Raw genomic sequence first — 27543 nt, 5'->3', positions numbered from 1 at the left:
CTTGCTACGCCAGTGTTATTATAAAGCACTTGCAGTGTAAAACGAAGTGGATGGTAATGTACAACCCAAATCTTTCGTTGTGATCATAAATGTTCATGTTTTTTCTAAAACTAGCTTTTCTTCTTCTGGAACAAAATGTGGTTTGTCAACGTCAACACAGAAACCGTTTTCAAGGTGGAAACTTGCGTCGACGTCATTGCATACAACGTCAACGTCAATGTCTGTCTGCTTCTGCGACATTGAATCTTTTACTAGTTTGTCGCTTCCAGATCCAGCCACGGCCGTCAGAAAGGTACACACGGTGGCAGTGAAGCACATGGCAGCTGGAATGGGAAAAACATATATAGTAGTGTCACAGTGCTAAAACTTCAACTTCATAACAATACAGTTTCTATATTTATTTTTACGTGTACATTAATTACAATTATTTAATTGATAATCTGACGCACATGGCAGCTGGAATGGGAAAAAAATTAGAATTAGTTAATTGGTAATCTGACGTCTGCCGTGGTATCTACTTCGTTAGCGACCTGCCAATCAGACCAATTAGTGTCAAACACTATGTAGATATGTGACGAGCAATCAAAGATGGTTAGGCCATCGGACTACAGGCTGGTAGGTACAGGGTTCGCAACCCGGTACCGGCTCCCACCCAGAGCGAGTTCTTAAGGGATCAATGGGTAAGGCCACTAAACACTCTTCTCTTTCACTAATCACTAACCAACTAACAACTAACACACTGTCCTGGACAAACAGCCCAGATAGCTGCGGTATGTGCCCAGGACAGCGTGCTTGAAACTTAATTGGATATAAGCACGGAAATAAGTTGAAATGAATGAATGCAGGCGTCTTAACGAGCACACCATGACAACTATATCTTATATGACTGAAATGTTAATACGCTTAAAATATTCAATGAGATTTCTATTTTTATGTTGACGTATGTTGATGATACTGTACTTTTTTCGACGCCACTAGAGCACATTGATTTTTTTATCTTATCATCGTCAAGCATATGGTCATACGGAAACTGTTTTTTTTTTAGAGGAAAGCCGCTGTCGCCACATAGGCTACTCTTTTACGACAGGCAGCAAGGGATCTTTTATTTGCGCTTCCCACAGGCAGGGTAGCATACACCATGGTCTTTGTTGAACCAGTTATGGATCACTGGTCGGTGCAAGTGGTTTACACCTACCCATTGAGCCTTGCGGAGCACTCACTCAGGGTTTGGAGTCGGTATCTGGATTAAAAATCCCATGCCTCGACTGGGATCCGAAATCAGTACCTACCAGCCTGTAGACCGATGGCCTAACCACGACGCTACCGAGGCCGGTAAATTCCGAAAAGGAATTACAGAAATTACTTGACAATTTGCTATCTTATTGCAATAAATGGGAAATAGAAGTTAATACCAGTAAAACCAAAATATGTGCATTTGAAAAAAGAAAATCACTCCATAACTTTAGCTTTAAATACAAAACTACAGTGATATATATTGCAGGGCCGTACACTGATCAAAATCCTAGGGTAGGGGTGGGGGGTGGGGGCGGCACTACTTTTATAAACAAATGAAACACTATACAAATTAAACCCTGAGATATGTATGCTATTTTCTGGAGTTAAAAAAGTGAGATTCTCAGGGGGAAAACAAATTATGTAAATTGATATAACTATGTTTTGATCTTTATCTTGCAAGTTGTAACACGATAGTGGTTTTATTCCACGTATACCTGCCAATCACCCACCCATTTTATATTGGCATTTCGACATTTTCCGGTAAGTTACGAAAATTGCCGGAAACGTTACTACAAAAACGTCAACAATCCTTTGACATGACGTCAACAATGCGATTACGTTTAATATGTTTATTGATGTCAAAGCGATACCACGTACATTCTTCAGAACTGTGCGAACAACATCGCTGTTTGACATTTATAATCATATTTATTTTAAATGTGTACACAAATACACACTGTGCGTGGATCTAATACTTCCCGATGGCGACTTCTGTCTGGTGTGCTGTTCTGTTGCAATATTTTTCTACAGCTGGTGAGTGGATACACGGATAGAGGTGAGTGTTTATTTATGTGTTTACTTGTCAGTTGGTTTGCTTGTTTGTTGGGTGGTTGGTTGGTTGGTTGGTTGGTTGGTTGGTTGGTTGTCAGAACCGTTGAATTGATTTCGAAGGTGGCGGTGCTTAAGCATTAACAGAAGGAAGGAATGTTTTATTAACGACACACTCAACACATTTTCTTTACGGTTATATGGCGTCGGACATATAGTTAACGACCACACAGATATATAGAGAGGAAACCCGCTGTCGCCACTTCATGGGCTACTCAGCAAGGGATATTTTATATGTACCAGCCCTCAGACAGGATAGTACATACCACGGCCTCTTTTCACACGAGTTATGGAGCACTGGCTGGAACAAGAAATAGTCCAATGGGTCCACCGACAGGGATCGACCCTAGACCGACCGCGCATCACGCGAACGCTTTACCACTGGGCTACGTTCCGCTCCTAAGCATTAACGGATCCTGCATTTTATATTTGGTGACCAACCACACTGTCTGTGAATCGCGAAAAGAGGGATGTGATTGGGGGGGGGGGGGGGGGTCCCCATCGCCCACTACTGGCTATGCCAACATATTTGAGGAAATTTGAAATTAGCATGTTAACACTCGCATATATAATAGCCAGGGTTGTATGGGAACACCCCCCAACCCCCCCCCCTCCCAAACAAAAAAAACAAAAAAGAACCCCCCCCCAACAAACAATCCCCCCCCCCCCAACAACTCCACCCTAGTAAATCCTGTTAGGATTATAAAACAAGCCAAAATATAAGGTAGAGGGAAGAAAGATGTGACTGGGAATTACCAAGGATACGACAGTACATATTAATAAAAAAAATATGTACAAATGTTTGACATCCAATAGCCGATGATTAATAAATGAATGTTCTCTAGTGATGTCGTTAAACAAAACAAACTTTTAGTCACACCCCTCATTTGTTTATACAACGAGGTCTGAAAAAGTTATATTTAGCTACCACGTAACGTGTATGAAAATACCGGCCTCGGTGGTATACTGGTTAAGCTATCGGACTTAAGGCTGGTAGGAAATGGGTTCGTATCCTGGTACCGGCTCCTACCCAGAGAAAGTGTAATGACCTAATGGGTAGGTGTAAGGCCACTTTACTGACTTATCGTCCACTAAAGCACTGTCCTGGACGGACAGTCCAGATAGTTGAGGTGTGTGCCCAGGTCAGCGTGCCTAAACCTTAATTTTGGATAGACGTACGGAAATAAGTATCAGTGAACGTACAGAAACGCGGTATGTTACGCGGGATATTAAAACACATTCTTACACACTGTGTGAAATATGTCATATCAAATGGCAATATCCCACACATGTGAGATTATTGATTTAAAGACATCTTGATTGGTTGCTCCATACTGATTAACCTAGACGTCGATACATTGTCTGGTTGGGTTTTCCTCGTTCCAACCAGTGTTCCACAACTGGTATGTCAAACATCGTGATATGTGCTGTCCTGACATTGAGAAAGTGCACAAATGAGATCCCTTGCTGCTAACATCAGACTACTACCTGTTACGGCGGAGTTGGCCAACTACTCGCCGATCTCTCGACATCTACGACTGTCCAGTTGCAAGTCTGAGCGCTCTTACACCTCGATTCTCGTCGTATAATGCTAGGTTCAGACAACCAATTGTCACGGCAGAGTTGGCCAACTCGTCGATCTCTCCGACTTTTACGACTGTCCAATTGCTAATCTAGTCTGGTTCTCATCATAAACAACTCCTACAACCGATTAGTTGTTAATCTGAGCGCACTCATCGTAAGTCGAGAGTCGAGAGGAAATTACAACGCAACTGTCGAGTTGGCCAACTTCGTCTTGACAGTTGATAGTCTGACACTAGCATAATGAAAAAATATAGCGGCTTTCCTGTGAAGTCTACACGGTGGAATCACCAAATTTGCCATCCAATTGCCGATGATTAATTAATCAATGCGCTCTCTAAGCAAACTCCAATGAAACTGGGGCAGGACGCAGCTCAATGGTACAGCGCTCGCATGATGCGCGATCGATCTAGGATCGATTCCCGTCGGTGGGCCCAATGGGCTATTTCTCTTTCCAGCCAGTGCTCCATAACTGGTGTAACAGAGGCCGTGGTATGTACTATCCTGTCTATGGGATGATGCATATAAAAGATCCCTTGCTACTAATCGAAAAGAGTAGACAATGAAATGGTGACAGCGAGTTTCCTCTCTCAATGTCTGTGTGGTCCTTAACCATATGTCTGACGCCATATAACCGTAAATAAAATGTGTCGTTAAATAAAATATTTCCTTCTTCTTCTTCCAATGAAACTAGCACTAATGAAAATGACAGCTATTCTATGCATAAGATAACTGCAAAGTGCAAGCGCCGTAAATGGATTAAATAATAATAATAATTTAAAACCCATTTAGATTAGATGTATACTTTCGACCAATAGATACCATTCATTGTAGAAACGTTTGTTTAAACATGTATCCAGTTAGCTATAGCTTTCTCTCGTTACCGGCCTCGGTGGGGTTGTAGTTAACCCATCGGATATAAGAAGGTTGGTAGGTACTGGGTTCATATCCTGGTACCGGCTCCCACTCAGAGCGACTTTTAACGACTCAATGGGTAGGTGTAAGACCACTAAACCGACTTCTCTATCTCACTAACCACTAACCCACTAACAGACAGTCCAGATAGCTGAGGTGTGTGGCCAGGACAGCATGCTTGAACCTTAATTGGATATAAGCACGAAAATAATAAACAGAAATGAATGAATTCCATAGTTAAGTGTTTTAAATCAACTCAGTTTAAGATGTGGAAACGTTTTGATGTGCTCCTATCCAACTGAGGTTCGGGCACGCCCGCCCCGGACTTGGCCTCTGACTTCGCCAGTGAGCAACACCGGGGCGGGCCAGTTTAAGATAAGTGGGTTATATTAATATTATATTAGGTTGTGTTGATGTGTGTTAGCTGAATGAAAGGAAAGGTAACTCTAATCTCACCACAAAACAGGAAGAGACTGCTATGTTGATTGCTGGCTTGGAAAACCAATCCTGAAACAGAACGATGAACAAAAGAATCATTCAGACCATCATCAAAAATACTAGGCAAACATAACCGGTATATACAGGGGAATACTGGTTTCTGTCTTAAGGAAGGAAATGTTTTATTTAACGACGCACTCAACACATGTTTTTAATGGTTATATGGCGTCAGAGATGTGGTCAAAGACTACACAGGAAATCCACTGTCGCCACTTCATGAGCGACTCTTTTTTATTAGCAGAAAGGGATCTTTTATATGCACCATCCCACAGACAGGATAACACATACCACGGCCTTTTATATACCAGTCGTGGTGCACTGACTGGAAAGAGAAATAGCCCAATGGGCTCACCGACGGGGATCGATCCAAGACCGACCGCGCATCAAGCGAGGGCTGTACCACAGAGCTACGCCCCGCCCCGGTTTCTATCTTAAGATAACAGTTTAATCCTGTGAAGAGCGGGATTTAGCTCAGTCGGTTGAGTGCTCGCTTGAGGTACTTGCGTCACAGGATCAAACCACCTCGGTGGATCCATTCACCTGACTAGCAAGTGTATCACAACTGTAATTATCCGTGATGTGTGCTTCCCTGTCTCTCGGAAAGTGCATATAAAAGATTCCTTTCTGCATTAGGAAGACGCAGCGGGTTTCCTCTGATGAGTTATAATTACCTAATATTTGACATCCGATAGCCGATGATTAATTAATCAATTTGCTCCAGTGGTGTCGTTAAACAAACCAGACTCATCCTGTGAAAGTTAGAATGGCAGTAGAGCACATTAATTTATTAATCATCGGCTATTGGATGTCAGTGATTATTATGGTAACTCCGACTCGTAGTCATCAGTGGGCGGTGGTATTTGTGGTGCTATTGATGGGTTTTTTTTAAATGTCCAGTAGGACTAAGTAAAATATTTTTTAAAAGGTTTGCACAATTTCCATGAAGTAATTTGGCGCATGATTTGAAACGGTTCGTCGAAAGTATACTTAAGGAGCTATTTGAGTGATTTTGACCTAGCTGGCCGAATTGTAGCTGTTTGTTGGTGAACATAAATCTACTGTATATATAGTTACCTGCCAGTGGCGGTCCAACAAGGTAGGCAGTACCTATGGACAACATCAACAATACGAAACCGGTTGCAAGTCTTTCTACGCCCAGTAAAGTGAGAGCGGATGATCCCGATATTACCCACACGCCACCAGTGTACAGTCCAAGCAAGAACCCGTATGACAGCTGCCCCGCTGACGTCACACTAAAGAGGTTGGTGAACACGACAAGAACGCCAGTGATACCAGTCAAACCTGCTACAAATGTAATACTTCCAATTCGCGGATCACTGGCAGCGAATGAATGGATGGATGGATGGATTGGATGGATTGGATGGATGGATGGATGTGTAATGACACCCCAGCATTAATGAATTCACCTATTGTTGCGTGACATATGAGAGTATGCAATTTGATTATGTAGATTGTTTCGCTTTTCAAAACAATGGCTAGAATTTAGTAGAAACATGAAGAAACACCAGCTTACATAAATCTATTTTATATGTAGTTACCTGCCAGTGGCGGTCCAACAAGGTAGCCAAGACCTATGGACAACATTAACAATCCGAATCCGGTTGCAAGTCTTTCTACGCCGAGTAAACTGAGAGCGGATGGTCCAGATACTACCCACAAGCCACCAGTGTACAGTCCAAGCAAGAACCCGTATGACAACTGCCCCGCTGACGTCACACTAAAGAGGTTGATAAATAGGGCTAGGACGCCGATGAGTCCAGTCATGCCAGCTAACAACAGAATGCTTCCAATCCGCGGATCATTAGCAGCGAAACCAGTGGTGAGTCTCGATACTATGGAGCCTATTCCAGACACAGAGAGGCTGAAAGATGCGGTTTGGAGCGACGCTCCGCGCTGAACGAAATAGTCCGGGAGATACAGATACAAAGACGACGTTGCCAAGGAAACGGTGAAATAACTGAAGACCAGCAGTAGGAAAGGAATGTTGGTCAGAATGGAACAACACTGGGTGTAGTCTCCACCAGAGATGGCGTGGATCACTAGCTGTCGTCTGTTCTGACCACTCAGGAACATCTCTCGACGGCTATGTTCAAATTCTGACGGTCGCATCAGCATACCGCACACGCAGCTTTGAAAGACAACACCTCCTAGAATGAGAAATGTTCCACGGAGACCGTACGTCTCGAGAAGGAAGTCGGTTAGAACGGGATAAACAAACATCCCCAGTCCACCCCCCGTCACAGTAATCCCTGCTGCCACGGACGTGTCCTCCTTGAAGTAGTAGCCCAGAATCACCACTGATGATGTATTGGATAGACCTAAACCCAAACCTGAAACAAAGATTTATAAAGATATTTATTACCAGGATCACCACTGATGACGTATTGGATAGACCTAAACCCAAACCTGGAACAAATATTTATACAGATATTTATTACCAGGATCACCATTGATGACGTATTAGATAGACATGAACCCAAAACCTGGAACAAATATTTATACAGATATTTATTACCAGGATCACCACTGATGACGTATTGGATAGACCTAAACCCAAACCTGGAACAAATATTTATACAGATATTTATTACCAGGATCACCACTGATGACGTATTGGATAGACTACCAAATGTGTTACCCAAGCCGCATTTTCTGTATATGCCATTGTTTTGTTTTTTTTAGAGATAAAGGTGGGTGGGGGTGGGGAAGAAGATTCAATTAATAAATTAATCAATCCATAAAATACTCACCTACTATTAAAGCGTAAGTTACAAAGAGAGACGGCAGATTGGGTGCGAAGTAACTACCAACAAAGCCAATGAATCCAAGAATTCCAGCTAGCACTGCGCATGTCCGACAGTCGTACAAATTGATAACGAGGCTGGCAACTGGGCCTAAAAAGATGGAAAATATACCTTGAATATAGCTGCAGAAAACACACAAACTCGCACACACACACACACACACCAACCACTGGTCGGTTTTTTTTTTTACTCCAGAAAATAGCATACACATCTCAGGGTTTAATTTGTATAGTGTTTCATTTGTTTATAAAACGTAGTGCCCTCCTAGGATGTTGATCGTGAAATCATCGTAAGCTATGACGTCACTATGGCATGTGCTGTAGTGACGTCACAACCTACGACGGTTTTACGATTTCGTAGCGCTAAGATGGCTTCGAAAATAGGGCCCCTGGTTTTGGCCGGGACCGGCCAGTCATATCGACATAAATAAAATATTGACTCAAGCAAGATCTACACATCAGGGATCGAGTGTATGTATGTGTGTATGTATGTGTGTATGTGTGTATATATGTATGTATGTGTGTATGTATGTATGTATGTATGTGTGTGTGTGTGTATGTGTGTGTGTGTGTATGTGTGTGGCACAGGGGATAATTAAATCCTTTCTTGCCTCACAATTTGTCCCATGCCGTTGCTGGGACTCGAACCTATGGCACCGAATCGCCCGCAAATTGCAGTCTAACCACGATGCGTTCTGAGCTATCTAGGCATCGTGGTGTCGTTAAACAAAACGCGGACTATTTGTCTGGTCCCCGATATGGATGTATACTACCAAATCAAATTCCACAGACGACAATAGTAACATGTGTGGCTAAAACTCCTACCTGCAGCGTATCACTCAACATAAACACCACGGATATAAATACAACCAACCCTCACACTTAAAGTGTATCAGAAAAAAAATGGAGGTGAAGCTGCTCATTTCAGAGATAACGGATAGTGTCTATGACTACCCTAGTTCCGCACACAATTTGAGTCCTTTTTTTTACAGGTACCCCAAACATATTTCAAGCATAAGGCTACTTGACACAGTGGTGCCAGATGAATTAAAACTGCATACATATTTTGCCAAGATGAAGCTATTGTTTTTTGTACAACCAACACACTCACATTTATCACCAGTCACAGGACTTGTGGTGTTAACTTCTCTGTCAAAAGTTCGGTGAACCTCGAAATTTGACCCAGCCGGAAGTTATTTGGTTTAGTACTACCAGTGCTCTTGTGCCTCTCTTAAGATTGCACTAAACCAATTAATTTCCGGCTGGGTCGAAGTTCGAAGTGAACCGAACTTTTGATAGAGAAGTTAGCACTACAAGTCCTGTGATTGGTTATACATGTGAGTGTGTTGGTTGTAATAAAAAAATAGTTTCATCTGGGCTAAAAATGTATGCAATTTTATTTGATGTAGTATACCGTGTCAAGTAGCCTTGTGCTTGGAACATTTATGGGGGACCTGTACAAAAAAAAGTACTCAAATTTTGTGCGAAACTATGGGTATTGTAGAAACATCTGGTTATACCGAAAATGAGCCATGAAAGGTATCATTTTCTGCAGTTAATACTTTGAGGTAGGGGTTGTAGTACTGATATGTATGGGTCATAGTTTGATTGATATATTGCATATAGTGTTTTTAAACACAAACGTTAACTTGGTCGCCTATGGGAGTTTAATTGGTATAGTCAACCTTAACGTTACAACGATCGGCGTCAGTCGGCGATCCCAATAAACAACTGTCACATAAAGTTCAACGTGTTGACTTTTCTTCGACGCGACAACCAGGTTCCAGACCATCGGACATAAATCGCAGTCGACCTGAACGTGTGAGCGATGGTCTGTGTACCAACAAGTGGTCGTTCGTTTGGTTTCAGGTGAGGTCAGGTCATTATCATAGGTTTTATTCATTTAAACTTATTTTGGTGCTTATATCCAATTAAGGTTCAAGCACGCTGTCCTGGGAAACACGTCAGCTGTCTGGGTTGTCTGTCCAGGACATTGGGTTAGTTGTCATTTGGTTAGTGGTTAGTTAGAGAGAAGAGGGTGTAGTGGCCTTACACCTACCCATTGAGCCCGTAAGAACTCGCTCTGGGTTGGAGACGGTACTGGGCTGCGAACCCTGTACCTAGCAGCCTGTAGTCCGATGGCTTAACTACTGCGCCACCGAGGCCGGTTACATAGGTTTTGACGTGCACATTCAGAACAAGCTGTTGTAGCACCCAAACCCTTCCCCTCCAAAAAGACCCCAAAAACAAACAAAAAACAACAAAACAAACGCAACTTCAGTTTTGGCAATACATTTTTTTTATCCATATACCAAATGTAGTAACATTTGACACATAGCTACCTCATTGTACTGTCTAAAGAATATGTGGTTAAAATTGGGTCAACCGTGAGCATGTGCAAAGCTGCATCCATTTTAACGATTTGTCAGGAAAGCGTGCATCCATGTTACTGCCTCGTGCTATGGACTTGAACAGCATACCAAATCGAAGTTCATTTCAACACGATTGAAAAGCTAATGGCTTTGAAATGACGGGCGATGCTTGCTGCATACTACGGAATTAAAAATAATAATCGGAAGTGTACAAAAGGGATAAACAGGCAGTTTGTGTTCGGAAATTTCGGTTGCCCGGCGGTCGATTGAATTGTAAATTTTACTCGTCCTAGCAAATATTTACTCGTCTGGGGCGAGTGGATGTGTATTTTTGGCCAGCCCTGGTACACATTGAGGGCACATTTCATTTCAACACGATTGAAAAGCAAAATGCCGCGAATGTAAATAGAGGTACAGCTATTGCTCTAATTATGCAGGGGCAATCGCAACATCACGTCACCCAGCAATTTGGGGTACGTGAGTCAACGATAGCTCGTTTAGTTGGGCCTCTGAGAGCCACAGGAAGATAAGCTGACCGTCCCAGGAGCGGACGTCCGTGCGTTTCGCTGCCACGTCAAGATAGAGGCATACGTCTCACACACCTCCGTAACCGATTTCAGACGGCTACGGAGAGGGTGGGTCAGCCTGTAGGCAATCTCCAGTGTGTCCACGAACGGTTAGGAATGGGTTGCAGGAGTTCAACTTAAGACCACAACGTCCCTACGTTGGTCCGCAACTTACACCCAGGCGACGTCAACATCGATTGCAATGGCCGCATGTTGCGAGGGTTTGTCTTAACTTCCTCAACCAAAACAATGTCCCAGTTCTCGACTGGCCACCCTACAGTTCAGATTTGAAACCGATCGAGAATGTGTGGGACGAGCTGGACAGGAGGGTCTGGAAGCGCGTGAACGTCCTAAACAACGTCGCTCAGATCACGCAGACCCTTCTGCATGAGTGGAATAACATCCCACAAAGGACCATAAACAACGTGATCGGGTCAATCAATGGTAAGGAGAGTTAGAGCGGCGACTGCAGCCAGGGGTGGGCACACACGCTATTGATTTGGATCAGGACATGGTGAAGGGTACCCACATTTAAACGTTATCCATGCAAACGCCGTCTGTGATAACACCACGAAAGTTGTCAAAATTTATTCAGTAATGAAGAATAAACCTAAAAATCCAAATAATGAAATAATCATCAATAAAACATTTGAAATTTTTACCACAGAAGTAAAACTTGCGTTTGTTTTTTTCCGTCACTATATATTATAGAGGATACTCCCCGAGTGTCTTGTGATATCACAATTTATCAGCACGACTTGATAAAAGTATGAAATCCGAGGCTTGCCGAGGATTTTTATACTTTTATCAACGAGTGCTGATAAATTATGATATCACAACACACGAGGGTGTATTCTTTTTATCATCCATTATCATTCTTTTCATTTGGGATAATTGTAAACAATGTCAGTAATGTGGGTTGATTGTCACTATATTTAGCAGCGGTAGACTCGTTAACTAGCAGAATGACAGTGGCGTGATGTCACTAACGATAGGTTTAGCGCTGAAGCATACAGTGACGTAACAAAAGAAGCGATATCTCCTAGGAGAATATTGTAGGAGATGTCGCAAATTATAGTGCCAGCAATATCTCCTACAAAAGCCTTTAATGGATAATAAATGATCTTAGCGCTAAGATAGCTTCGTAAAACCAGGAGAGTGGGTTAGTTGTTAATAAACCAATGTGCTCTAGTGGTGTCGTGAAACAAAACAAACGTCTGCTCACAATTCGACATAAAGATTATAGAATCGATCTTATTTGTTTTAAATGTCGTTCAAACAAGTTATACTGTTATATAAAAAACCCCACTTGTACCATGTTTGCATTACACCAACATTGGTGTCTGGCGTAGTCAGGATTTTATATTGGGGGTGGGGGTGGGGCAACCCATATGGGGGGGGGGGGCAAGCCACACTATATACGTGTATGTGTGTGTATGAATTGTACGTATGATTTTATAAAAAATAATAGTTTTTTTTAGTTTGATTGATAACAGTTGCAAACTTGCGGCAGTCGCGGCTATCATATTGACATCATAATGAATTATTCTAAGGCGTACATTTGTTTTTATTTCCCCCCAAAATATACATTTTGTAGGCATACATACATATTTATAGATAAATAAATAATATAATGTGTACATTCAGCGTTACTGTAATTAATTGGCATTGCTGAATGTTATTCATATCGATTGTGAAGCCATTACAATCATATTTAACATTTGGCTTTCTTTTCGTGGGTTTTTTTGAATACGACTTTTATGTCAACGATTGATGTGTGAAAACCATATTTTCACGAACTGGGAACAGAAATCACAACTGAAGCTGATTTACTACATACATTTTGAATTTGATTTATCCATATTTCATCATTTGTGAAAGTTAAATTTAAATACGTATATGTTTGTGTTATAGTTATAGGAGTGACACCAAAGTACAAATTGGTTTAGTACTAGAGTCGGGTTAATGCTACTTTTAGAAAACACTACTACGTGAATTTAATCAAGGTTGTAAGTGACTAGCCATCGCTTCGACCACTTGTGGAGTTTCTGAAAAATGTGCATTAAGATTAGATTGTATAATCTTTACGTTGAATTGTGAGCAATGTGCTACAACTCTTTACGTGTGGACAATCATGGTTATAAATTAGCGACAAGTAGAGAACGCGTGTTTGTTTTAACATCAGTTTTTGAGGATAGCCCGAGTCAGTGGCGTAAGGACGAAGGGGGGAGGCACGGGGACCATACCCCCAATCAATTATTTTATAAAATTATACACATACACATACACATACGAGTGTGCGTTTCCGCCCCCCCCCCCCCCCCCCCCCCCCCCCCCCCCCACACACACACATGGGTGGCCCGAGTACTCTGACCGTAAGAGAGCAAGACGGATATTTGGACAGTTATAATTTTTCTCCTCACGTGAAGAGAACATTATAACTATCCAAATGTCCGTTGTGCTCTCTAACGACCAGAGTACTCGAGCTAATTTCAAAACATTATAACTATCCAAATGTCCGTCTTGCTCTCTAACGATCAGAGTACTCGGGCTAATTTCAGAACATTATAACTATCCAAATGTCCGTCTTGCTCTCTAACGATCAGAGTACTCGGGCTAATTTCAGAACATTATAACTATCCAAATGTCCGTCTTGCTCTCTAACGATCAGAGTACTCGGGCTAATTTCAGGACATTATAACTATCCAAATGTCCGTTGTGCTCTCTAACGATCAGAGTACTCGGGCTAATTTCAGAACATTATAACTATCCAAATGTCCGTCTTGCTCTCTAACGACCAGAGTACTCGGGCTAATTTCAGAACATTATAACTGTCCAAATGTCCGTCTTGCTCTCTAACAACCAGAGTACTCGGGCTAATTTCAGAACATTATAACTATCCAAATGTCCGTTGTGCTCTCTAACAACCAGAGTACTCGGGCTAATTTCAGAACATTATAACTATTCAAATGTCCGTCTTGCTCCTACTAACAACCAGAGTACTCGGGCTAATTTCAGAACATTCATTTTCTGTCATGTTATGTCATAGGGTTTTACGTGCACATTCAGAACACGACAGGAGGTGTTTACATATAGGTATATATATTGGGACGGGACGTAGTTCAGTGGTAAAGGGCTCGCTCGTTGCGCGGTCGGTCTGGGATCGATCCATGCCGGTGGTGCCAGGTGGGCCGATTGGGCCATTTCTCGTTCCAGCCAATGCACCACGACTGATATATTAAAGGCCGTGGTATGTGCTATCCTGTCTATGTATGTAAAAGATCCGTTAGAAAAATGTAGCGGGTTTCCTCTGATGACTACATGTCAGAATTACCAAATGTTTCACATCCAATAGCTGATGATTAATTAATCAATGTGCTCTAGTGGTGTCATTAAACAAAAGAAACTAACTTTATATGAGTGTATAATATTATAATTAAAACCATACCTGCAAGCGCTGTCAAGCTCACTAAAATCGACCCAAGCCAGGCGACACTGTAGACGTTCTGTGGGTATGTTTCCACCAATCTCACGTGCAGCACCCCAGCCGCATAACACAGGCCCGCGTTCAGGAAGAGAGAAAAGAAGGATGCTGCCACTATGACCCACGCGTGCTGGTTTGTGCTGACTTGTTTCATGACATCTGGTGGAACCTGCCAATTAAACAGAGAATAATACATGAGTGTCCGTTAGATACCATTTATATCACAACGAGTTGTTTTAAAAGGTATCTAACGAGCGAAAGTTGTTCCTACATGTGAAGTTTGATGATCCTGTATGCTTCTGTATGTAAGATATGGTCCGAACAAGGATTTACTGTTATGTGCAGTACACGGTGGAACGTAGGTCACAGTGACCTAGTAATAGTACGCGACACACCGCTATCCCGTGTTGTTCCTACATACAGGTTTGATGATCCTGTAAGATATGGTCCGGACAAGAAAAAGTTTTAATTCTCCATACTGAGAAATATAATCTACGTTCCTGAGTTTTAATATATTCCGATATCTGCCTTAACACACACCGATAAAACTACATTGAACTGCATTTGCACGTGGCGACACGAACAGCTTTGAAATAGATAGTTTTAGTACTCAAGAGTTTCGTGATCTTCTGCTTGGATCTGTGTATTTAATCACCGCAGCAATCATGTGATGACATTCAATCTTCAGTCTTGATTTTTGTTCGACTGTCCGCGAAAAAATAACTTAATGTTCGAAAGTAAATCTATAACAAATTATGAAGTATCAACGCATCATTATAGATTTTCACACTTTCGTTTGAAATTGTTCAAGATCTACGAGGCTGATCGGGAAAATGCAGTTTTCTTCCTAATTCATTCTATGTGTGTTCTACTGGAAATAAATCGAGCGAATACAACAACCAGTCCATTCTGTTTATAACATGTAGCTGCTTTCATCTGTAGTCTGTTTAAACAAGTAATAATGTGCACGATATGATAAAGCTATTGTATTGTTCGAAGTGTGACTGAAGACCTGTGATTGACCTTCGATCGTTTGATGTATGCATGCTGGTTCTATGATGTTCCGCGCCTAAGGTGACTATGAATATACCATATGAACGCAAATAACTAAAATATCCAAGGCCATAAACCTATACAATCTGGTTAATAGGGTGTACATAGTCTGACAAGCGATTGCTTTTGTGTCAGGAAGAAAGGCTTAGCAATAAGGCAGCTTGAGATAGTCGAAATATCATTACAGGAGACGTATATATTTAATTTGTTAAACTGTTGTGAAACATAATGAATTTCACCCTAACCAATTTATGCTCACTATGCATGCACCTATGAAGGCTGCCGTGTGATATTTTAGCAGGTGTAAAGTTAATTAATTTATCTAAAGAGACATACATAATATAGCTAGTAAAGACCTGCGGGATATTTTTGAAGGTTCGAAGGTGCTTGGCTATATATCGCATTCAAAACATGAATGGCCGAACATGTTATTAAACTAGGATAATCATATGCGTTTCATCCAGAAAGCGTCAATCCTGTCACGACTAGACAGAGAAGTAGACAGCACAAAGCCTGGCATGAGAAGCATAGATTTATGTATCTATTGTACTACATCAACAAACATGTAACTGTCATAAAAAGGATCCTTTGAAGACAATGTCGATTACCCACATTAAAACATATATGTTTTTTTTTCTGGTTTCCCCTGCGCGTGCTGTAACCTCACCGTGGTGCAGGGGTGTAACATTCTCTTTGAGAATGGCCAATACAGCACAAAATTGAAATTTTTAGTAAAAGTCAGTATCTATCTGTGATATTAACACTGTTTACACTGTGTTTTTGTTTAAATCTTGAATTTTTATATTGATGTTGATCATCACTTTGTTTGCATTACCATAGTTTGACAACCAATCGCCGATGTATTTTTCGTGCTTGGGTGTCGTTAAACATTCATTCATTCATTTTTCTGGTCTTGCAAGAGGTCAAGTGTCACTCTCTGGTCTTTGGAAAATGAACCACAACAATACAATATATCTGAAGAAAAACACATTGCCATATTCCAAAATGGCCGCCGTTCTAAAGAACAAATCTGTGATAGCCATATAGTCCAAAAACCTGTTTATACACATATTATATTTAAAAGAAAAGCAAGCTAGCTGAAACACAAGTATATGTAACATTTTGTATATGACACTTGAAAGAATATGCAGATAACCGATAAAGGCGGACATTTTGAAAAAAAACCCCAAATATGTTGGCCACGCTCACATATTCAAATGTCAAACTGTATTACTATTTGTGATTCCCAATGTTTGTTTCTAACCTTCTGCCAGGTTTGAAGCAACACAATATTGTATGTCGCTTTTAATGATTAGTGAATGTTTACAAGGGAGGCCATTTTGAAAAAGACACTTTGTGGACCACGCCCACTTTATCGGAAGGGTAACTCCAACTCATTTAGATCAGCAGGTCTGAGTGATCTAGAAAACATTTTGAAACTTAATTCTCGGATCATTTGTCACGAATCCTTCCTAATTTTGTATCTACTACTGGGACAATATTACCAGTTACTGACAATAAAATGGCCAAATATATATACTTAACTCCAAAAGAAACGCGAATACGTAGATTGGAGGTTTTGAGTGCACTCATTGAAATACGTCCCAAAGTTCTTAAAATAATCGTTTCTATGAAAAACTTAAACAATTCGTAAAGATGAGATTTCATGTTATTGACATGTTAAAAATCGAGGTCGCATTGTCATTTGAAATGTCAAGGCCATGGCGCTTCTTCAATGGCGTCACATGCCACTCAAACATGTCCACTAATAGCGGGTGTGTCCGCCATTGCTGGCCATGACCGCCGCACACCTCCTACCCAATGGAGAGGAAGAGGTTCCTGATGAAGGCCCTGGGCACGTTGTTGTAGGTGTCCACGACGGCCTGGCGGAGCTGCTGCTGTGTCACCACGGGAGCAGGGCGTTGGTTCATCATGCGCTGAACCTCGTCCCACAAGTTCTCGATGGGGTTCAGATCCGGGCTTAAAGCTGGCCAGTCCATTGTGATGATGTTGTGCTGTGCCAGGAATGCCTGGGTGGCCCGTGCCGTGTGTGGCCTGGCGTTGTCGTGCTGGTAAACCATCTGACGGTGACCCGCGAAAAAAGGCACCACCACAGGCGTGAGCACTTCGTCGATGTAGCGCTGTGCTGTGACGCCCCTGCCGCGTCCTCGGCCGTTGTTGTCGAAGATGACAGGTTGTACACGACGTCCCCAGGATATGGCACCCCACAGCATGACGGAAGGCCCTCCCCAACGGTCCCTCTCCATAACACACGCATCTGTGAAGCGCTCACCTCGACGCCTCCACACCCTCATACGACCGTCGGCCCTATCTAAGCAGTAGCGGCTTTCGTCGGAGAAGACGATGTTCTGCCACTGTCGGTTCCACCACTGTCGATGCAGAACAGCCCAGTTGTGTCGTGCAAGGCGGTGTCGCTGTGTGAGACGTTGTCCAATGTACGGTCGACGACAGTTCAGATGGATGGCGATCAGACGACGTCGTACCGTGGTGTAGGAAACGGGGCGGTTGTGGGTTCCCACTGTCTGTCGGGCTGTTGTGGTGGCTGGTACGAACCGATCACGCATATGTGAGTTCGGACGATGTAACGGTCCTGGCGCTGTGACGTCACTCTGGGACGGCCGCTACGTGGACGGTCGACGACGTTGTTGTTCTGTAGAAATCGGTCTATGAGACGGTAGATTGTCGAGACATGGACACCGAAAGCACGTGCAACCTGCCTGGCATCCATTCCGGCCTCCAAATTCCCCAAAGCTCTATGTCTGGAATCAGCGTTAAGTCGTGGCATCGTTGTATCGCTACTCGTAAAATGAGTTGAACATTGCTGTCTGGCGTTTCTTTTATACCCAGGCCTGGTAGTGTTTCACGTGCAATTCGCATCTTTCATGATCCACCCGTTTTGCATTCCAGATCGATTTTGGTCGTCAATTTCAGCACGTGCGTGACGTCACACTGTACTCGTTTTTTTCATGCGTTATGTGGAATTGGATACGCTGACAAGATGGCTATTGGTCAACTTAATCGATTTGTACATAGTTTATTCAAATGTGGGTTTTTTAATATTTTAAAATTTTCGCGTTTCTTTTGGAGTTAAGTATACATTTTAAAATATCAAAATCCTTCAGATCAGTGAAATAGATCTCGTAAACAAGTATAATCAGCAACAAAATTAATTTAATACCCTAATTTGGGGTTTAGTGGTTCGCTTCCGGACTACTACCAATGCTTGACTGGTCACAGCACACGACGCGACACACGTCGCTTTGGAAAACAATACTAGCCCGGTTTATGGGTGTATCTGAAGGATTGGTTACAGCAGTTGGAAAGTAATATAAATAGAAAGTGGCTGTTAAAAAAAAGATGTTATTGTGATATACATATACAGAAGTGATACAGTTTTCTTCAAACGTCGCCAAAAGCAATTATTTATAGATTATTTAAAACTGAACATGCATTATGACATATATTGTAATATTCTTTTTAGGAAACACAGAATTATAATATTTACTAGATTTAGACTATGTAATCACAGACTACCAATTGAAACAGGAAGATATGAAAGAGTATACAATTTTGTAACTAAGGTTGTATTGGCGACGGATTCCATTTTTTGTTTGAATGTAACATACTAAATGATCTTAGAAAACAATATTTACCTAGCTACTATTAGAGATGATCCTAGCTTAATAAAATTAAAATATTGTTTAACAATAAGACTTTATTAATAAAACTTTGTGAATATATAAGACATTAAAAGAATGCGTGAATATTGCGTAAATTTACACGTATATACATATAATATATAATACTTTCATAATGTTCTCCCGGTAGAAACATTAATCCACTATTACTTGCTAACAATGTATAATTGTATTATAGGATACTATGTATATAGTCTAAGGGAATAAATAATTTGAATTTGAAAAAAGAATGTCAACATTAGACTACGACATGTATTTAATCTCTTCACAAGAGAAACTGGTATGAGTATTAACATTTTGTTGGTTGAATTTGATAATAAATTGAACAAGGTAAACATTATTGCATCAATCGGTCGTACATTACAGTGCGCGTGCGCAGAAACCATTTTCCTTTAATAGGCCGGTTCACAATTATCGATGATAAAGTCTGGCGCTAAAGTAAAAACACTGTCCGACATACGGCGACAAGATGCCACCGGCCTCGGTGGTGTTGTGATTAAGCCATCGGACTACAGGCTGGTAGCTACAGGGTTCGCAGCCCGGTACCGGCTCCAAGAGCGAGTTCTTAAGGGCTTTCATTGGGTAGGTGTAAGGCCACTGCACCCTCTTCCCTCTCACCAACCACTAACCAACTAACAACTAACCCACTGTCCTGGACAAATAGCTGAGGTGTGTGCCCAGGACAGTGTGCTAGAACCGTAATTGGATATAAGCACGGAAATAAGTTGATATGAATGAATGTTGTAGTAGCTTAATATAGTCCGGTTTAGAAAATAGTTCCTCATAAAATAAATACTACAGAATTCTTATATGCTTTTTGAAATTTATATTTGATGATTACACGTAGGTTGACCTATGTAGTATTTAAATAAGCCATTGGTTTGAAGTTACTTGATATTTTTAATACTAACTGATAACAACTGTGCAAGTGGTATAGTAACAGCAACACGAGACGATGCTCAGGTATGAGGGCTGTTAAAGGGACATTCCTGAGTTTGCTGCAATTTTTAAGATGTTATCGACTAATAGAGACTTTTAACGATTGTAATTACATATCAAATATATTGCCTGTATATTAAACGTGCTTCTGATCGTTCTAATATTTGTACTAGGTTAAATTTCATTTTATTTCCTAAAATATTATTTTTTAGTACGTACGAAATTATTTGAAGACAAAATCCAGTTTGGGCTTCTTTCAAATATTAAGACGACCAGAAACTCATTGAATATACCGACACTGATATTCTAAAGAAGAACATATATGTAATATATAAGTTTAATCGTAGAAATATTTTATTTGTCGGGAACATCTCACAATGCAGCATACTCAGGAATGTCCTTTTAACCGAAAACGTTCGTGGTCGACCTATGTTGAATTTTTACAAGGTACCTGTCAGTTAAGAACACTTCCTAAAATTAGTAGTCACATGACCCTATCGACAGTGTTGTTTTTTGTTTTCCACAGAATATACTGCATGGTGTAATTAATGATGGTGTAACCAAAAAATCCGATCCTTCGTTTCCCACTAAGTACAGCCCTGAAAAGTGATATGTTTCCCGAAAAAATATTTCACGTATCTTTTGTTTAGTATCAATCGTCTGCTTCCCAAGACAGTGACATCAGTTTAAGACTAGTCCGAACGGACACAGCGAGTATGGTTCTTCACTTAAAGACGCTGACCCTAGTTTCAACCCGTAAAAATGGACACTCAGGTTGGTTAAGTTACAAACTTGTAACACATTTGGATAACGTTACAAGAGAGTGAAATCAGAGTCTGTGACGTTGAAAAGTATAAACTATCGTTAAAAATAGACTAAAACTCGACTCCATAACTGTTATTTCTCAGACGCACGTGCGTTTTTAAAAATATGAAAAATGCATTTTATGGTATTAGAAACACCAGGATGACCGGAAATGGATTATCTAAACAATAAAATATAAGTAGTGTTTGATTTCAGTGATCATGAACGGCTCTAATAGTGAACATTTATGCCGAAAACAAAGAAGTTTGTTTTGTTCAACGACACCACTAGAGCGCATCGATTTGATGTCATACATTTGATAATTCAGACCTATGGTCTTAGAGAGGAAACCCGCTACATTTTCCCATTAGTGACAAGGTATCTTGTATATGCACCATACAACAGACAGGATAGCACACACCACGGCATTTGTTATACAAGTCGTTGTGCGCTGGCTGGGACAAGAAATAGCCCAATGGGCCCACCGACGGGGACCGAACCTAGACTGACCGCGCTTCACCACGGTGTGTAGACAGAATGTCAACAGACGAAAGGTCAGCGGACAAAATATTAATGAACAAAATGTCAACCATTAAAGAGACATTCCTGAGTGCTGCATTGTACGATGTTTCCTACTAATAAATTATTTCTACGATTAAACTTACATATTAAATATATTTTCTTGTTTAGAATATCAGTGTATGTATATTCAATGTGTTTCTGGTCGTCTTAATATTTGTAAGAAGCGCAAACTGGATTTTGTCTTCAAATAATTTCGTACGTACGAAAAAGACATATTTTAGGAAATAAAATGAAATTTAATCTAATACAAATATTAGAACAATCAGAAATACGTTCAATATACAGCCACTAATAATTTTACAGAAATATATATTTGATATGTAATTACAATCGTTAAAAAGTCTCTGTTAGTCAATAACATCATAAACCTCAGGAATGTCCCTTTAATGTGGTATCTCGGTCAAAATGTCAACTTCTGTGTGTGTGCGTGCGCGCGTGTGTGTGAATGAGGGATAGACACACACAGCGAGAGCGAGAGAGAGAGAGAGAGAGAGAGAGAGAGAGAGAGAGAGAGAGAGAGAGAGACATACAGAGAGAGCGAGAGACAGAGAGACAGACAGAGAGACAGACACACACACACACACAGCAGAGAGAGAGAAACAGAGAGGGAGACAGAGAGACAGACAGAGAGAGAAGAGACATACACAGAGGAAGAGAGAGAGAGAGAGAGAGAGAGAGAGAGAGAGAGAGAGAGAGAGAGAGAGATAGAGAGAGCGAGAGAGAGCGAGAGAGAGAGAGACACACACAGACAGACAGACACACAGAACAGAGAGAGAGAGAGAGAGAGAGAGAGAGAGAGAGAGAGAGAGAGAGAGAGATGTATGTATGTATGTATTAGGGTTGGGACAAATCGAGTTAGAAAACACGTGTTACGAACGATACTGCCTACGTGACGACTGGAAATGGATATCACATTAAACAAACATAGCCTGGTAGTGCGAGCTCTTAACTCGCATAGACATAAATATAGACTTCATATATACAGATAAAGTCTCACCTTATACACACAGTTAATCCAGTAGAATTTGAAATACAAAATAAAACTACATAAGCCATGCAAAACGAACTGTGAGATACTGGCAGTTACTTACACAATGAAAAAACTACTTCACTGCAAGACGGTTATAGATTTTTCGCCGACTACGATACAGCGAATAGTATGTCATGACCGTTGACCTGGTATTCTATGGGCCAAAGTATGTTACGTTTAATCCTTGATGGTTCACCGACATGTTTACAAGCAGGCGCGTGTGCAGGGGGAGGGCAATCACATTTTGTTTCTCAATATATTTGTTGAGGAAGCATGACTCGACCCCCCTATAAACATCTGACGCCACTGTCAACACCACCCCCCCCCCACCCCCACCCCCCGCCCCTACTAACATTCCTGCATACGTGCCTGACACGTGTATAATATTTATTTCATTCAGAAAATTACGTTACTTTAGAAGCTGGATCAACTAACGGAAAAAACCCCAAAGTTTCCAGCTTGGTTTTTTGTTTGTTTAACGACACCACTAGAGCACATTGATTAATTAATTTTCGGCTATTGGAAGTCAAGCATTTGGTAATTCTGACACGTAGTCATCAGAGGAAACCCGCTACATTTCTCCTAATGCAGCAAGGGATCTTTTATATGCGCTTTCCCACAGACAAGAAAGCACATACCACGGCCTTTGACCAGTTGTGGTGCACTGGTTGGAACGAGAAAAATTCAATCTGTTGACTGAGCTGAATCCCGTCCCACAAAACAAAGTGATTTGTGGACATTTCGAACTGTATTGTTTGTAGGTTTGTAATTATAACACTTTGTATCCAACATAGGGGCGAGACGCAGCCCAGTGGTACAGCGCTTGCATGATGCGCGGTCAGTCTAGGATCGACCCCCGTCGGTGGGCCCATTGGGCTATTTCTCTTTCCAGCCAGTGCACCACGACTGGTGTATCAAATGCCGTGGTATGTGCTATCCTGTCTGTGGGATGATGCATATAAAAGACCCTTTTCTACTAATGTAGCGGATTTCTTCTAAAGACTATGTCAAAATTACCAATGGTTAATTAATCAATGTGCTCTAGTGGTGTCGTTAAACTAAACAAACTCTTTTTAATAACACTTTGTATCCAACGTACGGACGAGACGTAGCTCAACGGTAAAACGCTCGCCTGAGGAGCGGTCGGTCTAGGATCGACCCCCGTCGGTGGCCTATTGGACTATTTCTCATTCCAGCCAGTGCACCACGAATGATATATTAAAAGCCGTAATATGTGCTACCCTGTTTGTGGGATGGTGCATATAAAAGATCCCTTGCTGCTAATCGAAAAGAGTAGCCCATTAAGTGGCGACAGCGTGTTTCCTCCCTCAATATCTGTGTAGTCCTTAACCATATGTCCGACGCCTTGTAAGATTTGGTCAATCCTTGTAAATTTGACCAGGGTGGATTTTGTCCTCCCATACAAACTTGGTGAAGTGTGGATTTTATCAATTATTGTAAGCTTGACGTGGGATGGATTTTATCCATTCTTGTAAACTTGAGGTGGGGTGGATTTCTTCCATTCTTGTAAACCTGGCGATAGGTGAATTTTGTCCTCCCATATAAACTTGGCGAAGGGAGGATTTTGTCAATTATTGTAAGCTTGACGTGGGATGGATTTTATCCATTCTTGTAAACTTGAGGTGGGGTGGATTTTTTGTTCATTAATGTATGCTTTGGGAGGGGGTAATTTTGTCCTGTCTTGTAAACTTGACGAGGGTGGATTTTATCCATTATTGTAAACTTGACGAGGGTGGATTTTGTCCATTATTGTAAACTTGACGAGGGTGGATTTTATCCATTATTGTAAACCGATTAAGTTTGACAAGGGGTGGATTTTGTTGTAAACTTGACGAGGGTGGGTGGATTTTGTCCAGGGGTATTGTAAACTTGACGAGGGATGGATTTTGTCCATTATTGTAAACTTGACGAGGGGTGGATTTTGTCCATTATTGTAAACTTGACGAGGGTGGATTTTGTCCATTATTGTAAGTTTGACGAGGGGTGGATTTTGTCCATTATTGTAAACTTGACGAGAGGTGGATTTTGTCCATTATTGTAAACTTGACGAGGGGTGGATTTTGTCCATTATTGTAAACTTGACGAGGGATGGGTGGATTATTTAAACTTCCATTTTATTATGTAAACTTGACGAGGGATGGATTTTGTCCATTATTGTAAACTTGACGAGGGGTGGATTTTGTCCATTATTGTAAACTTGACGAGGGATGGATTTTGTCCATTATTGTAAACTTGACGAGGGGTGGATTTTGTCCATTATTGTAAACTTGACGAGGGGTGGATTTTGTCCATTATTGTAAACTTGACGAGGGGTGGATTTTGTCCATTATTGTAAACTTGACGAGGGGTGGATTTTGTCCATTATTGTAAACTTGACGAGGGGTGGATTTTGTCCATTATTGTAAACTTGACGAGGGATGGATTTTATCCATTATTGTAAACTTGACGAGGGATGGATTTTGTCCATTATTGTAAACTTGACGAGGGGTGGATTTTGTCCATTATTGTAAACTTGACGAGGGGTGGATTTTGTCCATTATTGTAAGTTTGACGAGGGGTGGATTTTGTCCATTATTGTAAACTTGACGAGGGGTGGATTTTGTCCATTATTGTAAACTTGACGAGGGGTGGATTTTGTCCATTATTGTACGTTTGACGAGGGGTGGATTTTGTCCATTATTGTAAGTTTGACGAGGGGTGGATTTTGTCCATTATTGTAAACTTGACGAGGGGTGGATTTTGTCCATTATTGTAAACTTGATGAGGCATGGATTTTGTCCATTATTGTAAACTTGACGAGGGGTGGATTTTGTCCATTATTGTAAGTTTGACGAAGGGTGGATTTTGTCCATTATTATAAACTTGACGAGGTGTGGATTTTGTCCATTATTGTAAACTTGACGAGTGGTAGAACTGTCCATCATCGTCCACACTTGCACACTTAACGTGGGATTTTGTCCTACCAAAGATTCTTCTTGTAGGAAGGAATTATGTCCATTCACAAAATTAATTAGGGGGTTATGTCCACCAGTTTTGAAAAAGAAAAATGGATCTAGAGGCGTTCACAGGAACCCCGTAACCCCCTCTCCCACCCATTTGAATTCATCATTCAACAGGAAACTGCCTTTAAAAATGCATTCCTGATGATCTTTACCTCATAGGGCGAGATTTAGTTCAGTCGGCGGAGTACTCGCTTGAGGTGCTTGCGTCGTAGGATTGAACCACCATGGTGGATACATTCAACTGGTTGTTTTTTTCTGGTTCCAACCAGTGCACCACAACTAATCAAAGGCCGTGGTATGTACGTTCCTGTCCTAAAAGTGCATATAAAAGATCCCTTGCTGCAGTAGGAAAAACGTTGCTGGTTTCCTCTGATGACTACGATACATAATTACCGAATGTTTGACATCCAATAGTCAATGGTTATTTAATCAATATGCTCTAGTGGTTTCGTAAAAAAAAAAAAACTATTTTTTTTAATCCTTATCTCATAATTTTCCGGAAACCATTTTCTCCAACCCCCATATATAGCTCGCTCCCTTTGGGGACTAAGGTCATTTGCCTCCAGAAACTGTTTTTTCAAATTTTGTGACTCCCTTTACGAAATCGTGGATCTACCCCTGACATACGTCTATGGAGAGACGTGTTTGGAATTTAAACAAACATTGATTTGTAAATAATTCTCATTATTTATTACTCTTAATGCTTATTGTAGCCCAGTAGTAAAGCGCTCGCTTGATGCGCGGTCGGTTTGGGATCGATCCCCGTCAGTGGACCCATTGGACTATTTCTCGCTCCAGCCAGTGCACCACGACTGGTACATCAAAGGCCGTGGTATGTGCTATCCTGTCTATGGGATGGTGCATATAAAAGATCCATTGCTGCTAATCGAAAAGAGTAGCCCATGAAGTGGCGACAGCGGGTTTCCTCCTTCAATATCTGTGTGGTCCTTAACCATATGTCTGACGCCATATAACCGTAAATAAAATTGGTTCAGTGCGTCATTAAATAAAACATTTCATTCCTTCTTAATACTTATATTCCCATCTTGAATGCAAAAAAAAACTAACTGAAAAATTAAAAAAACAACAACAACAACAACAAAAAGAAAAACATGTTACAATATGTCGATGTTTGTGCGCCACCTGAAGGTTCAGTTGCCATCATGACTGTTGTTCTGATACAAGCTTTTCTTCCTCTGGAACAACATGTGGCTTCTTGACGTCAACACAGAAACCGTTTTCAAGGTGGAAACTTGAGTCGACGTCATTGCATACAACGTCAACGTGAACGTCAATGTCTATCTGCTTCTGCGACATTGCGTCGTTTACTAGCTTGTCGCTTCCAGATCCAGTCACGGCCGTCAGAAAGGCAAACACGGTGGCAGCGAAACACATGGCAGCTGGAATGGGAAAAAATAGTATCAAAAGTTTTTGTTTAACAACACCACTAGAGCGCATTGATTATTTAATCATCGGCTATTGGATGTCAAACATTTGCTAATTTTGACATATAACCCGTTACATGTTTTGATTAGTAGGAAGGGATCTTTTATATGCACTATCCTACAGACAGGATAGCATATACCACGGCCTTTGGCATGCCCGCCCCTAAATACCCAAGAAAGACAAACTTGATCTATAGCTCTACATATATAAAACTGTACACCAAATTTCAGCCCCAGTATCTTGAGGCACTGCGTATATGTAAAATTAAGTGGAGCAGACGGCCGGATGGACATCAGACGGACAGACAGAACCTGTAATCCCCCACTCAAGGAAGAAGGTAAAGAAATAAACATGGGGGCGGGATTTAGCTGTCGGTTGAGTGTTCGCTTGAGGTGCTTGCGTCGCAGGATCGAACCGCCTCAGTGGATCCATTCATCTGATTGGGTTTTTTCTCGTTCCAACCAGTGCACCACAATTGGATAAAGGCCGGTGGATGTGTTTTCCTGTCTGTGGGAAAGTGCATATAAAAGATCCCTTGCTGCATCAGAAAAAAATGTAGCGGGTTTCCTCTGATGACTTCGAG

General features: G+C 41.3%; 2 protein-coding genes across 2 annotated transcripts in view; both read right to left on the bottom strand.

The window, feature by feature from the left end:
- LOC121368217 (monocarboxylate transporter 12-like) lies at positions 1-22672 on the bottom strand. The gene is made up of 6 exons (XM_041492853.1): positions 22459-22672; positions 14329-14533; positions 7890-8033; positions 6678-7469; positions 5077-5127; positions 1-323 (listed from the first exon to the last, which is right to left on the bottom strand). Exons 2-6 carry the CDS (start codon positions 14516-14518, stop codon positions 94-96), a joined length of 1407 nt encoding a protein of 468 aa, XP_041348787.1. The 5' UTR covers positions 14519-14533; positions 22459-22672; the 3' UTR covers positions 1-93.
- Positions 22673-26625: 3953 nt separating this feature from the next.
- LOC121375255 overlaps positions 26626-27543 on the bottom strand; it is a 6458-nt gene continuing 5540 nt past the window's right edge. Inside the window, exon 3 of the mRNA XM_041502597.1 lies at positions 26626-26914. Within this exon, the coding sequence (XP_041358531.1) occupies positions 26676-26914 (239 nt within the window). The 3' untranslated portion in view covers positions 26626-26675. The remainder of the gene's footprint in view (positions 26915-27543) is intronic.

This window comes from Gigantopelta aegis, chromosome 1 (genome assembly GCF_016097555.1).
Source record: "Gigantopelta aegis isolate Gae_Host chromosome 1, Gae_host_genome, whole genome shotgun sequence".
In the NCBI taxonomy this organism is placed as follows: Eukaryota; Metazoa; Mollusca; class Gastropoda; order Neomphalida; family Peltospiridae; genus Gigantopelta; species Gigantopelta aegis.
The sequence above is the reverse complement of the archived record's forward strand: the minus strand, read 5'-3'. Positions and strand labels throughout refer to the sequence as shown.

Coding starts and splice junctions, on each gene's coding strand:
- LOC121368217 (XM_041492853.1), bottom strand. CDS start 14,518: ATGAAACAAGTCAGCACAAACCAGCACGCGTGGGTCATAGTGGCAGCA. Junction 5,128..6,677: donor TGTTGGACCGCCACTGGCAG/GTAACTACATAT, acceptor GTTCTGTTTCAG/GATTGGTTTTCCAAGCCAGC. Junction 324..5,076: donor CAGTCTCTTCCTGTTTTGTG/GTGAGATTAGAG, acceptor TTCCCATTCCAG/CTGCCATGTGCTTCACTGCC.